Source organism: Apaloderma vittatum, unplaced genomic scaffold (genome assembly GCF_000703405.1).
Source record: "Apaloderma vittatum isolate BGI_N311 unplaced genomic scaffold, ASM70340v1 scaffold16307, whole genome shotgun sequence".
Classification (NCBI taxonomy): domain Eukaryota; kingdom Metazoa; phylum Chordata; class Aves; order Trogoniformes; family Trogonidae; genus Apaloderma; species Apaloderma vittatum.
In genome coordinates this window covers 43,890-62,170 of record NW_009727960.1, presented here as the reverse complement: position 1 = coordinate 62,170, position 18,281 = coordinate 43,890, and the positions used below count along the sequence as shown (strand labels likewise).

The following is an 18,281-nucleotide window of genomic DNA, read 5'->3' as shown; positions in this document are numbered from 1 at the left end:
CCCGCCTTGTGTCCCCCTCGCCTCCTTCCGCAGCCTCCTGCCGCAGCCTTTCCCCTCGCTTCGCAAGAACGAGGTTTGGCATGTGAGGGTTTCCCGGTGCTCCCCTCAGAAACGCGAGAGCAGCTCCACCCCAGCAGCACCCGCACCTGTCAAGGCATCGGTGATATAAGATTTGATTCTCTGTGGGCCTTTATAGACTATGTGACAGCTGAGGAAATTGCTATGTTCATTCTTCTCTCTGAAGTTTAAACGGCACGTGGGTGAGCAGGAGGAGGATGCTGACCTTTGGATCGGGTACTCTGCCTTTCATCTGGGTGACTACAAGAGAGCGCTGGAGGTAAGGTGGCGAAATCCCGCTCCTCAAGATTGGAAATCAGGATGCGGTGAGAAAGGGATCACAACAGGAAGATGTTCTGTAATAGGGAACGGTTCCACAAGACAGTTAAGCTACAAATGTACAGTAATAAGGCAGATGCTGTGGAAAGCATTTTGGATTGAAAAAACAAGGTATATGCCTATGAAAGTAGACCTTCTTTAATGTTATCTATTGTCTGATTTCGTACTAGGCTCAGTAGCCTAATTTGCCCTTTAAAATGTCATTGTTGGTGTCCTAAATTTTCCGTTCCCTTTTTGCAGCTGTTTTTTTTTTCAAAGTTTTGTTTTCCAGATTTAATTATGTATTTGTCTTCATTTCGTAGTTTAGCTGTAATATACATGCTTTTTTAATTCTTGTTTCAGAGGTTGATGCCCCTGTCTCTTCAATATACTTTATTGTTCTTCTCTATGTTTTCTTGTATTAGGTAATTCTATGAAATGAGACATTCTCCTCAAGCTTTAAGTCACTACAATATATGTTAGTTATTCAAATACACATACATTTTTGATGTTGGCACCATCCAGGGCTGTTGTATTTCTTTCAGTGTAAGACTTCATATGCAATTCTTTCTCTTGTGTCCACGTGTGTCTCCAGTTAAACTCAATTTGTTGCCCAGTGTCCCTGGGATCTCTTATCTTTTTAGTTGTGCTAGTGTATTTCTCTGTATAAGTCCTTACAAATTTTTGTTGTCTGCCTTGCTCTGTACCTCCAAGGGCTGCAGTGTGCACACCAGCACAGGGACTGTTGTTGGAGTGATGTGGTGATACTCAGAAGGCTGTGTATAACTAATGAAGATTTGAAAACAAGTCAGTCTGCCTGAGTATTGCTTGTCTCATTGCTGTATTCTTACTGATGTGAATTGCTGGGTCCATCCAATGCTGTATTGCATCCTTTAAGGTTTATTGCTTTTTGGTCAAGGACAGCTCAGGGAGATCTCTATCACGATTCACTGTGAGCACAACTGTGAAGTATAGTTGGTTTTACAGTCTGCTACTTCTTCCAGGGAAAGTAAGGTAAAAAACAGGTTATAAAGTATTTGCAAAGGGAAATAGCCATATAGATTATAGAACACTGGTGATCTTTTTCCTCTTGGATAAAATTAGGCGCTTAACTATAGTAATGCATGGTCACAAGCACAAGAGTCATATGTGAGATAGAAATCAAATTTCTAAAGCTAACAAATAAGTTCACAACAATACACTTTCCCCTTAAGAAATTGAGGAAGAAGTATCCTTTGGAGATGTTAGAAATGCTCAGTGAATCAGATTAACAGTATCATAGAATTATAGAATCATAGAATTGTCAGAGTTTGAAGGGACCTTAAAGATCATCTAGTTCCAACCCTGCTGCCATGGGCAGGGACATCCCCCACTAGATCAGGCTGCCCAGAGCCCCATCCAGCCTGGCCGTAAAAACTTCCAGGGATGGGGATACCACCACCTCTCTGGTCAACCTGTGCCAGTGTCTCACCACCCTCCTGGTGAAGAACTTCTTCCTGACGTCCAATCTGAACCGATCCATCTCTATCTGGATCTGTGTATACACAGTATGGAATGTAGAATAGTAATATAGAACATACTGGTAACTTAATATTCATATTTAGAGTTGTGGAATTTAAAGATTGTGAATGTAATAGTTGCTGCAGTTAATTTATACCTTGATGTTAGATGTTAATAGGAAGTGAAAGTTTAAAAAAAAAAAGAAAGTTTATATACAAACGAAAAATAGCATGTAGTTTCTTTGAAATAAATTCTGATACTTGGAACTCCCTGTAGGTGCTTTTATAGCCAGAGTAAATTTTAAATGTTTCCTTCAATGAGAGTAACAGCATATTTTTATTTTTTTTTAAGATTAGATTTTGTCTGTCATGTTTGATTCGCCACTAGGTGATGCTGTTGATTCAGGCGTTTAGAAACAGTCAGTCCTCTTTCTCCTGTTTTTCTGTCCAAGTAGGGACAATAAAAGGTTTGTATGCATGGTTCGTGGTTGGTTTGTTTGTGTATGTGTGGTTTAAGTGAGAGATCACAGGGTCCATCTTTTCAGATTTAAGACTGATTTTTGGCACTATGATGAGTTCTGATAACTTTGTCATTTTGTGGTGGCATGTGGGAAGTGAATCTGTGTACCTCAACCTGGTTTCTTTTGGGACAGAACACTGTAATTGTAATTTCCAAGCCTGTAGTAATCAAAGGGAAGAGTAGTGAATGTGGAGGCTGAATTGCCTTTCAGTTATCACCTTCAAGGTTGAAGTGTCATCTGTATCTTCTCAACAGAGAAGATACAGATGCATTGTTGCTGTATTCTCAAGGATAAATTCATTGATTCTTTATACTCTGTTGATGTTGGAGCACTCTTTTGAGACTGCCAAGAGCACTGTAAATAAAATACTGCAGGCAGAAGATTCTGCACAATTCTCTAGAGTGATATTACATAAAATCTGAATGATTCACACTCCTGCAAGCCTGCAAGTGACAGTACATAGTCCCTGTCACTGTATTTCAAGTTCATGGTTTCTCTCCCGTATACCTGATAAGTGTCTTTAGCAATTATCCTGCTCAATAATCCTTATATTTATAATGATACTTTCATAGTGAGCCAAGTATGCTAGTTGCATGGCAAATTTCAGAGAGGCCTGGGAGTTGGGATGAGGTGGCCATCATGCGCTACTGGGCGAAGCAGGGGAAAAATGAAAGTCACACAGACCTCCAGCTCCAAGAATTTCTTCAGAGAGACTGACAGCAAAATATCTGGCCCGTTCACGTGAGGTAATTCACATCCTCTTAGCATAGGCACACTAACAGTCAGGTATTCTCCAGGTAGAGCACTAACTGCAGCTTCACTAGAGTAACGCTTTCACCTTCTTAGTAGGTAAATTTCTTTCTCAAAAGACATGCCACCAACACTGGTTTGGTGGAATCATCCCTATTGCTCTATACCAGTTTACAAATGGTACTGCCCTGGACTTGACTGTTCCAGCAGTCATGGTGACAGTCCCTCCCTGGGGACTTCCAGCTTCCTTCACTGACAAGTGGATTTTTACTAACACTGAGTGTCTAGTGTCTTCCTGGCATCAGATGGCAACCAGAACTCCCCTAATGGATGGCAGCATCTAATTAGTTTTCTGAAGCCTTCCACAACTACCATCCCTAATGGGGGAAATATCCACCTGTCTTTCTGCCGTGACTTGTTCATAGCACTAATCTCAAACCTTTCCTGAAAAGTTTCACCAGAATCAGACCAGAATCAGAGCATTACCCTGATGAATCTGTTTCTAAGCTGCCTGATGTTATGAATTGAAGCAGCTGGGGCCTATGAACAGGAGGACTAAAAGACGTATTTGAGGTATTGGCAAAGGGAGGAATTGGCAAAGGCAGGTGCACCACCGGTTTAGATTCAAGAACAGGTTTCACATTTGCACTCTGCACCCTCTGGCTGGGTTTAGGCACGCAGGATGGTACAGCTGCCAGACAGGGTAATGCCATTTTGGCCCACCAGCTGCACATGAGAGCAAAGAATGATCCCTGGGACAGAGCCTTCAGTGCATCGATTCTTTCAAAATCTGATAAACTCCAGGCAACAATTCCAACTGTCTGCTGCCTCCCTCCTGCAGAGAACGAGGACCCATTCCACCTCTACTCTGGCCAGGACCTTCTGCCTCCCCTGACTTTGCTCAGGATAATTTCAGTCGAATAGTAAATCATTAAAGGAATGGGGCTGTACTAGAGTAATGGTTCATCCATGAGCAGTATCTGGTCTCTCTTGAGTGCTTCTGCTGGAAGTGTAAGCGTACAGGTTCCTGACAGCTGAAGCTAGAAAATGAAAGATGGCTTTTTGGCTCGGGAAAGTTTTCTAGGCTTCTCTATCATGACTGTAGCCAGGTTATGATGGGTATCTCCACACCTCATTTGAGCACTTGTGGGGCAGTCCTGTAGGTTACCCTGTTTATTGGCTCTTCAGAATCCGTGTTTATGGGCTTAGAAGATCCAGAAAAGTAATAAGGGCACTAAGTAGAATCCTGCTGACCTCAGCATTGTCAGTAGGTGTCCATAGTTGTAGGCAATCAACCTGGCAGCCTGCTTTTAAGGAAAAGTGTGTGTGTCTTGGGATAAGGGAGAGAGGTGTAAGAGAGTGTTATGCAGTTGTTATGCTCCTAACTGGCAAAAATATGCCACAGGTTGGCTGCTGGGAAAGCTCTTGGAATATTTAGTCTGTTTGGTTTTGTTGTGATTTCGTTTGTTTGGGGTTTTTTTGAGAAGAGAGGGAAAAGCTCTTGTGAAGTAGTCTTTAAGAGACTAGTGCTGAGTGCCTTTTAGTGAGGAAAGGGGCAACAGCACATAGTCTGGGCTCATGGCAGGGAACTACAGGGTAAGGAGCACTAATAGTCCCCATTTTTATTTACTGTATTTCAGTAGATTCACATTGGTACTGCTAGAGCGCTCTTTATTTATTGCTTGCTTTGAATGGCCAAGCCAGAACATGACTTGTGTTTATGTACTTTGTCTTTTCTGATTAATCTGCCTGAAGCCATAGCCAAAAGAGACCTTTGGGGGCATTTAATCTGAACAGATTTTGAAAGATTCCAGATGGTCCACATAAACAGCAGCAGCCTGTCTCTCAGGGCTCCATGACTGGCCTACATCAAGATAAAACTAGCCTCACTAGGAAAGTGTGGCCTTTATGTAAGTGTTCTCTCTCTTTTTTTTCTTTTAAACTTTTCTTTGTTTGTTTGTTTGTTTGTTTATTAATTTTAGGTCTTCTTGAAGGACAGATAGTCCTTGAAAGACTAGCAAGATTAAGCTGGCTTTTAAGGACATGCCTCACCAATATCTTCTGCGTTATGTTTGCAAACTATAAACTTCACTGTTGTCAGCATGTGTCTGTTCTTGGGGTTCACTGTCCTTTGGGCATAGCTGATTTCGTCTCGTGGTACATATATACATCTGTGCCTTTCCCCGGGGGTAAGAATACATTCACCCATAGTGGCACGATCAGGTAAACTCTCCTCAGGCAGAAGGAAATTCCAGTTTGTATGTTTGGAGGAGGAGTTTGGAGTCAGACAGTGGTTGCGTGGCTGGGAGGGATGAGAGGGTTATGGTGGTTGGAAGGGTATGGATGGCACTCTTTCAGCAGGTCTTGTGAGAACCTTGCGTGACGCTTCCTGCTTTGCCTTACGCTGCCTGTTGGACGTGGCTGGATGGAGAGCAGGAGCAGCAGCAGAAGGCACTTTCACTGGGAGGGACCTTCCTAGTAACTTAAAGGAAAACTGAGAGGAAACAAAGGCACTGAGAGGTCTCCCTGCCTCTAGTTTTAGTGCCTTTTGTTATGCAGAGCAGCGATGAGCTTCAGGAATGTCACTGTTTCATAGCTGCAACGTTTTTCTTCATTAAAAAAGCAGGTTGAAAGGTTGATTGTTAAGTGTCTTACTGTTTCACAAATAACAAGAAATTAAACAGTTTATATGACAGTATTAAGGGATATGTAATGAATATGGATGTGTAAGAAGTGTCAGAGTACGGTATCTAGTGGTTTTGTATAGCTGTTGACTGCAAGTCTTAAAATGGGAAATGGTAAAGTTAGGCACAGTTTAGTAATATTTGCTACAATTATATCTTTATCTGTTATGAAATCTTGAATTTGCCCAATGCCTGACTTGTAGTCTTGTATTCTAATGCAGTCGTCTCCAAACAGATTTGATCAGTAAAAGATTTTTGAGCACGCTTCCCCAATATACATGCATCTATCTATAGATTATATATATGTACTACTCTACTGGTATGTTATGTAATTATGAAACATACACAAAATAGAAATTTTAAAAATATGAGATTAAATAAACACTTTTAAAATTTTTGTTTTAGTTATTAGTAGTACAAAACAAAATTTATTTCTGCACCTGACGGTATTGTATTGCACACCTGCTGGGGTGCACACACCCCACTTTGGAGACCACTGTTTTAATCTATACTAGAGGTTTATAAAAGCATCTTTAACACTTGGTCCAGTAAATATTCACAAATTTCCCTGGTGTTTGTGGCTGCCAGGCTTTGACTGGCAGAGAAGTTAGAATGATATTTAATACAAGTCTATGCTATTACACATTTTTAAAAAATCAACCCTCTCTTCTGTTGCAGGAATATGAGGCCTTAACCAAACAACCATCTTGCAGTCCAGATGTTTGGGTGAACCTTGCCTGCACATACTTCTTTCTGGGGATGTACACACAAGCTGAACAAGCAGCCTTGAAAGGTGAGATGTATGTCTCTGATGGAAAGGACTACTTGTTGACTTGAGCACTTAAAGTGACTTCCAGATAAAGTATCCAATGTGCTTTTTTCATAGAAATAAAGAATAGTTTTGAGCAAAGGTTTTTTCATTTTGGTTTTTGGGAGGGGGTATCTATTTATTGCTTTATTTATTTATTTGACATGAGAGTTATAATGCAGTTTGTTTCCTAAAAATACCTTGACCAGGTGGAGCAGCTGGAACTGAAAGAGAAATAATTTCTCGCAGTAATTGATAAATATAAAACCCAGCATATGCTGACCAGCAACAGAAAGTTACTTTTCTTTTGAGTGATTCCATGTTTCTGAGCCAGTGCGGATGAAGCTAATTAGGCTAGTGAAATTATCAGAAAAAATTAACATCTGAGAGAGTTCAGCATTTTCCCTGATGTGGACAAGAACTTTGTTTAGGTAGTTTGAGGAACTTAATAGGTGGTGTTGTTGCCTTCTAAGTCAGATATTAGGTATCTGATTCTTCAGAGTGTGAAGTTCACTGCGTTCAAATTGTTACAGTTCTACTTTAATCTGAACATCCATGGGATTGTTTGCAGAAGAGAAATGAAAATCAGATTCCAAGGCAATTTTTGCTGCCTAAAAGTGTTCCTGCAGTTTACTTTTATTACCCATCACTTTCTATTCATCTTAGTGATTTATATTGTTTCCTATAACCATAGTATCTCAGTGCTTTCTAAATAGAATTAATAGTAGTGATGTTCTCAGTAAACTTCTGACTCTTGCCTTTTTAGGTTAAAACTCTTATTGAAGTATGGTTTTCTCTCTTACTTTCTTTAGTCTTCTAGTCAAGGACTGAAAATAGGGTTGGGAGAAAATACTTGATACTGTGGAGGAGTGCCTTTCCAAAACTATGGTTCTGTATATTTTAGAAATAATTAGAAGCTCGTATCCCTTTAAAATTCTCTGAAAGATCATGCTGAGCTTGAATCCCACAACTGAAAATGTTTTTTTTCCAAATGCAAAAAGCTTCATGCAGATCTTTGTGATCTATATTGTTCAGGAGGCGTGTAAATTCCTAATATTCACAGGTAATAATTTAATGTACCACAGACTTGAGCTTTGGAGATTACAGTCTAGGACTTGAACTGGAATCTAAAAATAATTGGACAACAGCGCCTGAGGTGTCGCTTTGACCTAAGGAAGCAAGCAGCTGCATCCTGTACCATTTGGAGTCGTTTTCATCAGCCTCACATCATGTGAATTACAGTAATCTGTTCTAGGAATGACGGATACATGACTGGGAACGCACTTTTATTAACTGTGAGCTGGAAGCGAGGGCTGATTATTTCTTTTGTGCCCCTTCAGATTAGTTCCTAGCAGCAGGGTGAGTGGCAGGGTGGGGAGGTGCAGTTAGTGGTGCTTGGGTACTGGAGGAAAGGGCAGAAATATTAAGAAAGGAGTGCAAGATGTAGGGGGTGTACTGAGGGAGGGAACAGAGAATAACTGAGTGCTCTGGCTAGTCATATCAATTCCTGATTTTATGTATTTAAGAAGGACAACATGCCAGTTTTTATAGTGAGGTGCTAAACCTTTCTTGTGAGTACTGCGGTACTGATGATTTCTGGCTACTTAAGCTCGATGGGGAGTCAGTCACAGCTGAACATTTGTAACATTTGTCCTTTCTTCACTGAAGGCTTCCAAACATAGTCTGTTCCCCTTTTCACTCCCATCACTTCAGTCTCTCTTATACTGAGGCTGAAGCATTTTATTTTCTTGCAAGAAACATCCTCTTTTAGGTTTTTTTAGCATTTTAGGATTGCATCAGTGATGGCTGTTCGCAATATATTATTGTCATAACACTTTGTGATCTCTTCCATGGTTTTGCAAAGACCCTGAAGAAGCAAAGTATTTCATTGGATATAGACATGATAGATGAAGTCTCTAGAACACCATTTGTCCAGTACTCCCTTGAACTCTGCTGAATAAATGATATTGTTAGCGCTGGGCTGCTTACCATTGCTATTTTGGGATTATTTTGCCTGAATTCTTGCATGCCGCTTGGTGTTCATTGCTGCAGTTGTGCTAAGCCCCTGAAAGTAGCATAGTGCTAAAACAAATGAGGGAGAAAAAAATTATTTTCAGCTATAATTCTGTATTTCTACAGTGATGGGATCTCTGTGTGAAAGGGAACGTAACTGTCAGTTTGCTTTCTGAAACAGAATTTCTGCACAAATAAATATTGAGGAATCAAACAGAAGTTCCTTCCTGCCATGTACTATTGCTGTTGCCTAAGAAAATTCTTAACTGTCCGAGGAAAAATATGCAGGATACTTAAAAATCAGGAAATTATCATTAAAAACCATGAGGTAATTATTGTATTTCATAGAAGATATATAGTCCAAAGTCTCTTGTGAAACAAGGTTTTATGTTTATTTTATAATAGATGTGAAGTGTTCCCTTAGCTTGTCGTTATGTAATTAAAACTTCATGGTACGTTCTTTCAGGAAAGAATAAATCAGTATATCAAAAGTCATATAAACCACAATTACTGCAAGTATAACCTAAGAAGCAGAGCAAAAAGGCAATAAAAAAGGCCTTCTTTGAAGGTTTTTCATTATAGTTGTACTTTATCTCCTCTAGGCTTTCTTCCAAATTCCTTTCAAATATTTCTGGCTTCTCCTTTTTCCCTGCTGTCCCTTTACATTGCAGTTACTAATGTTCTTGGATCTGAGGGGAAAGTAGAGTTACTTTAAGTCAGGTACTCTTGTTTCATAGTCATCCCATCATGAAGCTGCTAAGTGATGCATTGTTTACTCCTCTTGCATCTGTGCACTGAACATACATTTTCCATGCTAACTCATATAGTCTTGAGAAAATGAGGCTGAAAGTGTTCGTCTTGGTTTAATAAAGAGTAATAATAAATTGTTTTGGTTTGTTTTTAATTATAAAACCAAATAATCTTATGTTGCATTCCCAGTTCCGGGAAAAGGACAAGGACGAGAAACTCATCCTGGCACACTTGCACTGGGATCCTGGCAAATGAGCCTAGCGTTTAGAAGCCTGCAGAGTGCTCTCAGAAGCCATTGGCTAGCACTGCCTTAAGAAAAGCATAAGGACTAAGTGTTCTTTTAAACCACAAAACGGGCACATAAGTGGGGCTGCAGTTAAATCTGTTATGAAAAACAGTCTTTTTAGGATAAATGGAATTTTACAATTAACTTTAAGATTCATGCTCAGACAGGGTTGTGTTGCTGATCCAGTCATTAAAGTTCTTTATTTTTTTCCCCGCCCTTCTAATTTTTGATAATTTTTGATGGGCAAAGCTTTGTAATTACTTTACTTATTCACAACTCCGTATGTGTCATATTTGAATGTGGTTTAACTGAACAGAGATACTTCTCATTTCACAGCCTGTACTGGAAGGAGCAATACTGTACAAAAGCAGAACAGAGATGGGTTAGTAAGAACAATCACATTTTCTGAACCAGATTTGCTTATGCATGTACTAACGTTTGCCAGGTGTTCGACAGTTGTCAGCTGTGAAAACGTGCAGTTACAAGCAGGCGTGGAAAAGTAGCTGGGTTTTCTTTTTCTTTAGACTGCACATTCACCTACTTGCAAAATTATCTGCTTTCTGCTTGTACTGTGTTTCTTCAGAACAGTAGTTCATTTTCGTTGCGTTTTAGCTGAGGTTTTGAACCAGCAAAGCTTGGTGTATGGAACTTTCAAATTGCACAAGTGAAAGTATCAATTTATACATATTTAAACTTTAAAAACTACTAATCTTTTTTTTTTGTTTTGGTTTTTAAAGTACAGTGGAAGCTACAGAACAGGAATCATTGATAATTTTTTGCTCCAGTGATCTTTAACTTACTATTCTTAGGCATGACTGAAAAAATATATGTATATATTGCAAGTAACTGAGCATAGTTGAACTGGCTTTTAAGTATTTGAGGAATGGGAAAATTTCAGTGAACGTCGTCTGTAAATTTCATTCAAGAAGACTCTGAACAGTTGAGCTATTCAGGTGTGTGCAAGTGTGAACCTCACTGCTGGACCATGTTTTTTCTGAACATTTTTCCCATACCCTTGCATTTTCCCTCCACCAGTGAGACTGTGGTTCTGAGGCACAGAGGGCTTCATTCAGCTCCTGTACTCAGGTGAGCAGGGCGTTGTTTTTCAGGGAAAGGAGAATAAGTTTTCCTCTGGTTATACTTTCCGTGCTGTCACGCTAGAGCCTTCTCAGCACTGTTCCATTCCTACCAGCTCCTGCTATCTACATTTAAGATGTGTTCTACCTCTGTTACTCTATGAAGCGCTGCTCTAGCGCCTTCACTGTGTCTGATAGGTGGGATTTGTTAATGTTAGATGCATGACTAGCGTTGCCTTGCACTCTCAGGAGCGGGCACAGATGCCAGATTGTCCATGACTGTATTTAATCATCTTCTTACTGCCCGCGGCAGCAATATGGAATCCACCAAGTCTGTGCTGCCATTTCTAGCGAGCTTTACTCTTGGGTTAATAATTAGTGAAGATAACTGCTTTCACTCTTACTGTAGCTGTTCATTACATTTTAACAAATACTTTGTTAGGTGCTTGTTCAGTGTCAGCACATAAAAATATACAGAACACTTTTAAGATAAATGTCGGCTATGACTCTGGTGCCAGGACCTTCAGCACTGATCATGACAAAAATGCTAGTGTAGCAATATTAGTGTGTTTCCTAGCTGGAAAGAGATATATCCAGCTACCTCAGGGATATCTTGAGCTCAAGGCCAATACTCGAGCTGGAGCAGGGTCCAATTTGTTGCCATGCAGCACTGTCATCATGTTTGTTACGATTCCTAGCTTCCTTAATACTGGGTTAAAAAAAAAAAAAGTACAGTCGTCATCTTGGAAAAATAGGACAGGGACAGGAAAAGAAGATTGTGCTTCTTTGTGGCATTAATAGATCAGTGATAATGAAATTCAGTAGCGGCAGACAGAGCAATAAAAAGAAACATTCTAACATCCCTTAAAAATTATTATCCCTGATGAAATAGTTGTATCACTTCCTGCTTCAGTGGTTGACAACAGCTTTATCCAATATTCATAATGAAATTCTGGAAACTGATCTGACCATGTTCATATGTTGCCTTGTCTTCCTTAAAAAATGTATTTGGCACTGGGAGAAAAGAAATTGCTGATACTGAATATTTCTATGGTTCTACTTACTGTTCAACAGGACTATTTTTGTTTGTTTGTTTGTTTTGTCCTTCTCTAGCCAACATTAAAAAAAAGTGGTGTCTTGTTCTAAAGAATATCAAATGGATAGTAAAATATCTTGTGAAGTAGGGTATTTTTTCTCCTTCCATGTATCCATGCACACCATCAGGACTTAGTTTTCATCTTTTGCCTGGTTTTCAGTGTAAAATAATGTGGACCAAACCTCCAGCTTTTGCCAAGAAGTAAGTAATAATTTTGATGTCAGATCGGATGCCAGGTTTGTGAGGGCAGCACTGCAGTCATTGGTTGATCAGTGAAACAAGAATTCCTCAGTTTAAATTCTTGAGGGAGTATTCTCTGCAAGTCACAATTTTCACAGTGAAGCTAATGCTCAAACCCATTCAAAAAAAAAACAACCACTGAAAAACCTACTCAAAAAAGAACATTTGTGCCTTTTCCCATAGTACTGTGATTATACAATATGTTTTTTTCGATGTAAATCCCACAATCTGTCCTGCTTGTGTTTTTGGAGTCTTTGATGACCAAATGTTTCAAATTGTGAAGAGTGGTTGTGGTTGGTTGAGTTTTGCACAAAAGCACATGTGGGGTCCATGTGCAACACTTAAAAACTTTGATATTAAAACCTGTCAATTAATGCTGGGACACATGTGGAGTTACCACAGGATCATTTAACTTAAAGTACTCTAAACTCTCTAACTCAATGGCTGAAACAATGTCTAGAATGTACTATTGTGTCAGTTATACTACAGCTCCTTATACAGTATTAATTGTAGATCAGAAAATCTTTCTATTCTTTAATAATTGGGCTAATGAGAATTCCCACATACATCCTAGATGGAAGAACATTTAGCTTCTTAACAACTTGATACTCTCTTATAATACCTCACAAGACGGTGTGGTTTTGTGAGAATGCTCTCACACAGCTTTTGCCTTTTGGGACTTCTCTGTTCTAGCAGTCATTTAAAGATGCAATTCACTGTCCTCTTTTCTAGGAACATGGTTAAATAACACAGCTTGGGAAGGAGGAAAGGGGAGAAATAATTGCTGTACCCATCAGAAGTAGGTCTTACACTGGCAACACAGTGAGAATGGCCTGGATTTTGGCATTGTCCACTGAGTTGTAAAATTTTCTTAGTACGTAGAGAAGGAGTAAGAATTCTGGAAATCTGTCCCTAAATTGCTGTTTAAAAAATAAAATCTAACTTACTACTAAAAAATCCTGTCTTGGAGGGTAGGAGGGAAGAGGTTTTGGTGATTTGAGCCCTCTTTCATGGTTTAGGATGTCAGAAGAATTACAGCCTTGTGTTACAGGCCGTTGCTTTGCTAGCTCTGCACTTCTGTGACTTCATAAACACAGTAAGCAATTCTGATTTTTCTAAAGATTCCATGTACATCCCCTCTGTGGAACATAGGTTGCCAGCTGGTTGGTCTGAGCAAGAGTGAGAGCGCTGGTTAACTGAGTAAGCTAAAGAAAATACAGGAAACAAGGGAAGACTTTTTGGAAGATTGCTTGCAAAATAAATGAGGAGTTCTCTTGGACGAAGGATCTTTGTCACTCTCAGTGAAGCACAAGGCTCTCTAGTGATTTAAAGCTCTAGAGTTATCAGTTTGTGTCATGTGGATTGAGATAAATAGAATTCCTAATCCTGCTAGAACAAGAAATTTCATGAACTTTAGTGGCTCTGGAAAGGAGATATCTCCCTTAAATCTTGAATTGTATCTTAGTTTGAATCTTATCTGCTCTAACTGCAGAATTCTTTCATGTGCCTTTTGTTCCTAAGGACAAAAGAAATACCAGAACTAAGTATAATACAATGCGCATGCATAACAACATGGTAGCAGCAGTGGGTTTTGCAATACACTGGAAGCTGACAAGATTCCTTACTTCCAGTGTGATACATTATGGAAGCCTTGACTATGAGTTTATCTGTTGCTGCTTTTTATTTTGTAAAAGATGCTGTGCTGTGTGTCACCAAAAAAAAAAAAACCACCAGAGAAATACCCAGAAGGCGTTGCAGGGAAATGATAGTGCAATTGATAAATTTTTGAAGTTCATGGAAGACAGAGGCCAATGAAAATTTATTTCAAAAGGATTTCAAAAGAAATGGTCAGGAAATCAAGATAGGAAGCAGGAAGGCCTCTAACTGCTCTAAAATTGGTAGAACTTGCCCCAGGACATGATCTGCAAAGGCTCTGTCAATAAAGAACTGTACTTGGGCTAGATAATAAAAGAATATAGGTGCATGTATGTCTACTGAGAATGAAAGTCAAAATTAAAAATAGAAGAGGCACCCTGAGTTGTTCTTTGCAGCAATACTTACTGAATTTTCCTTCCAGCACCCAAGAGTCGTCTCCAGAACCGTTTACTCTTTCACCTGGCACATAAGGTATGATATCTTCTTCACTCATGCTTTGTTTCTTTTCAGTTTGGCAATGTGTAATTTATGCTGGCAACCTGGCAGAATAATTAAGATGTTTGGTGGCAGGCAGGTGAACAAATGTTTTCCATAACCACCCTACTATATTAAAATGTGGAGGAGAAAGCAAGTGTGAAAACATGATCTCAGAATAGATGCCCTCAGCATGTATCTAAGGAAGGTCTTACCAACACACTTCACAGAAGTCGTATCACAGAAACCTGATGGTATTTTCAATCATGAGGAACCTGGAACTTGAATAGAATCAGAAATTTATATTTTTCATTGAAGTGTACCGAATTTTCCTAACTTACAGCTGTCTTGGACTTAGCAATATGACCAAAATTGTCTATATCCTGTTACTGATCCTCTTAAGTTATTCAGTAGCCAAGAAGTAATATTGTTTATAGTATGAAATTTACTTTAATTTCAACAACAATTAAATGCTTATTTCACTTACCACACATAGCTATCTTCCCTTAAATTTTGTTTTGTACTATCCTGTATTATACTTAACAAATATTGTGCTGCTGAAGAAACTGAGATGAAAGAAAATATAAATCCTGGGTGTTAGCTTTGATGTCAGATTCTCTGTACTTAAATCTCTGTTAAGCTTAAGGGAGAAAACTTAAAAATATTTTTGCAGTGGCACTGGCACTTACATATTATCTGTAATAAAGAGAAGTTGAGTAATTCCTAGTTTTACGAAACTATGAAACCCATTACCTTTAGCTCTGTTAAGCAACTTCTCTTTCCTTTGCACTGGAGTATCATTCTGTGACTGGCTCAAAGAGGGAGGAAAAGGATTTGGAAAAAAAAGAGCAGATAGATGAAAAACAAATACATAAGATAGAATTTGTGAGTGAGAGAAATTCATAATTACTGTTAAATCGGCAGAACCAGCAAAGGGAAGCACTGGAATAAGTGATTTGAGTAGACTGATGAGGTGAATAGCCTACATTTTACTGTTCTAATACAAATATAACAGGAACATTTAACTCTGTTCCTTGGTTTTATCCTCATGTGTATTATGTACTATGCAGCAATGCTTTTTAAAAATAGACCATTTAGTTAAAAAAGCTGGTATTGTAAGAGGATGATGAAAGAGAATTTGTTAGTGCTGTAAAGAAGTCTTGTGAAAATTAGTGCTTGTGTCTTGGCAAGTCTTGCATTTTTCTGCTGTCCATGAGCAGTAAGATTTGGATCTGCAAACAGCAAAATTTCCGCTGGCTCAAATAACAGTCAGATCTTGTATTGCAAAATTCTGTTTGTGAAATAATTAATCAAGCTCTTCTCCTCTTATCCATCAAGGCATGTGGCATGCAATTATGTCTAAATCATACCTTGAAGGAAAATGTGTACTTAGTTTTAGCCTCACATTTATCTAGTTTCAACTGGTCTGCCTCTTTAATGTTTGGCTTTCTCCATTGGTCAAATTAACTTTAAAATAACAGAGTTTTTCCAGATGTTTAATATGAATCACCTGCTGCTTGCCAGCAAGGACAAAACTAATCCAGCTAATTAAAACATTTTTCTTGCTGAACTCTTCTGAGAATATGTCGCACTCTTTTTAGTTCAACGATGAGAAGAAACTGATGAGCTCTCACCAGAATCTGCAAGACATTACAGAAGATCAGCTTAGCTTGGCCTCCATCCACTACATGCGGTCCCACTACCAAGAAGCTATTGATATCTACAAACGCATTCTTCTTGATAATCGGTGGGCATCTCTACACTAAATATTATTGCACGGTCTGGTATCTGATTTCCATTTAGTTGTTTGGTTTCTGAAAGTAGGAATTTTCCCCAATTGCTGTGTCCCTTTCCCATCGCAAAATGTGCGCAAGTTGCAGCCCCCTCAGTTTTGTTCATTGTAAAGCATTATTGAGAAAATCATGTTTAAAAAGTCTGTTCTCTGATGCTTTCTTTTAATGATATTTTCCTGAAACTAATTGAAGTCTTGCATCTTCTGAAATGATAAACAGTTGTGTACCTGCTTTATCTTTTTCTTTATTTTCATCTGCTTGCTTGTGATTATTGTCTTCTCCTTCACCTTTTAGCCTTTCTAAGAAAACTTCCATTTAAAGAGTAGAGTTCTTTGCATTCCTTTAACTCTGATTTTTTTTTCCATTTCTATTTATCCTGCTATAACACTTGCTGATGTTTTTTCCTATCATATTGTGCAATATTTTAGTTCAAAATTTAACAAGGAACAAATCGAATTCTTAAGTATTGTTTAATAAAATAGAAACTGCCATCCCAGCATACAGTCTTGACATGATCTCGTCTTGAATGATTCAGAGAAGTCCATCATAATGTATGTAAGTATGTTATGTAATGCTTGGGGAAGAGTTTTTGACTTCTAAGTCATGTAGAAGCAATCGCTCAAAGCTAAATGAGTAACTTTCATAACAATAATCCTTTTACTTACTTTTTCCACAAATGCCTGTCTTATTTCTGTGTCTAGTTCTTCTGGCTTGATAGCTTGTTATGGCAAGGATTTGTTTTAAATAATCATACTTGGTATAAGATAATAAGATCCATTAAAATATTTTCAAAGTTTTATGTGCGTATTAAATGTCTATGCATGTATTGCATAGAAAATCCTACTCTGCCAGGCCAAACACAGCGCTCATGTTCTGGGCTTTTCCTCAGTGTGAAGTTGCCACCATTTCCCAGATTTGCAAACCAAAGGTTTTCTACTTCTCTAAAGCTGCAGTAGGTGCCATTGAAAACAATAGCTGGAATCTGGATCTGAATCTGTGCAATGTCAGCTAACAAATTAGAGTCCTAAAAGCTCTAAGCATTTCTCAGCAAACCCAGTTGTGATGTCCTTGTAAAAAGATGTATAGACATGCGAGAGCTTTATCGCTGATTTTAACGTTCTGTAGTATAACGATCTGGAGGGACTTGAATGTTCTCTTTAATCCTCTTTCCTGCAGGGAATACCTGGCTCTGAATGTATACGTGGCCCTGTGCTATTACAAACTGGAATACTACGAGGTATCGCAGGAAGTGCTAGCTGTGTATCTTCAGCAAGTTCCCGACAGCACCATTGCTCGTAACCTTAAGGCTTGTAACCATTTCCGACTTTACAATGGGAAAGCAGCTGAGGTATCTATCAGACAGCCTCTCTGTTTAGCTTGACTTTAGTTCAAGATTCTGTACAGGTTTCTTTTCTTTGTTATCTGTCTTAATCAGCATTGTTGGTAATGGTCTTGTCACTGTGTCCTTCTCTTAGGAAGGCCGCCTACTGCAGTTTCCCTGGTATTAAGCCATCTGTCCCCATGTATGCACAGTGGTCTTAACCCTTTTCTCAGTCCATTTTGACCTTCTGTCTATATGTATTAACCAATTGCTAAAATCATCGCATGGAAGTGGGAAGCAAAAATCTTCCAGTGACCCAGTACTGCTGGAGATGTCCTTCTGTCAGCCTTGGGGCTCATATGAGCTCCGTTTACGCTTGTGTGCTTTTTGGTTTTCATGGTAAAATTTTGGAATGTATGTCATTCCAGGCAGAGCTCAAGAACTTGACAGACAGTGCCTCATCGTCTTTTGAATTTGGCAAGGAGCTTATTAAGCACAATCTGGTGAGTAGTGTATATTTCTCTGATTTAATATGAACTGCACTCATTTGTAGAGCTTTACTTGATGACTAATAAAAGGGAATATTTTGAAATCTGCAGACTCTGTTGAATCTCTGCTGCCATATCTGTCCCATTGCAGATTGTATAATCAATGTGCCATCAAGTGTATTCTTTTCCCTGGAATTTTTCCCTATCAGTTGAGACTGTGTCAGGAAAATAATAATAATAATGTTGGTTTTATCCCCAAAGGCATGTTAAAAGAATTTATGTCCTGTAAGAATACCTTTGCGAAGTATTTTGTAGAGCCTAGACAATAAGGACGTTGTAGAAACGAGTCTGAATACGTGACCCTGAACTCTTATTTAGTAAGATAATAATGTCAGTGGAATTAAGATAACTTGGGAAAATGTTCTTCATCCAAAAAGTACTTAACAAGGAG

The 18,281-nt window shown here is 38.8% G+C and overlaps 1 protein-coding gene across 1 annotated transcript in view; it reads left to right on the top strand.

The window, feature by feature from the left end:
* Positions 1–244: 244 nt before the first annotated feature.
* The window catches only part of TTC26 (tetratricopeptide repeat domain 26), a gene marked incomplete at its 5' end in the record, with an annotated part of 45,801 nt that continues 27,764 nt past the window's right edge, over positions 245–18,281 (top strand). Inside the window, 6 exons of the mRNA XM_009873914.1 lie at positions 245–337; positions 6,508–6,622; positions 14,176–14,225; positions 15,830–15,975; positions 17,198–17,369; positions 17,771–17,845. Coding sequence (XP_009872216.1) covers positions 245–337; positions 6,508–6,622; positions 14,176–14,225; positions 15,830–15,975; positions 17,198–17,369; positions 17,771–17,845 — 651 coding nt within the window. The remainder of the gene's footprint in view (positions 338–6,507; positions 6,623–14,175; positions 14,226–15,829; positions 15,976–17,197; positions 17,370–17,770; positions 17,846–18,281) is intronic.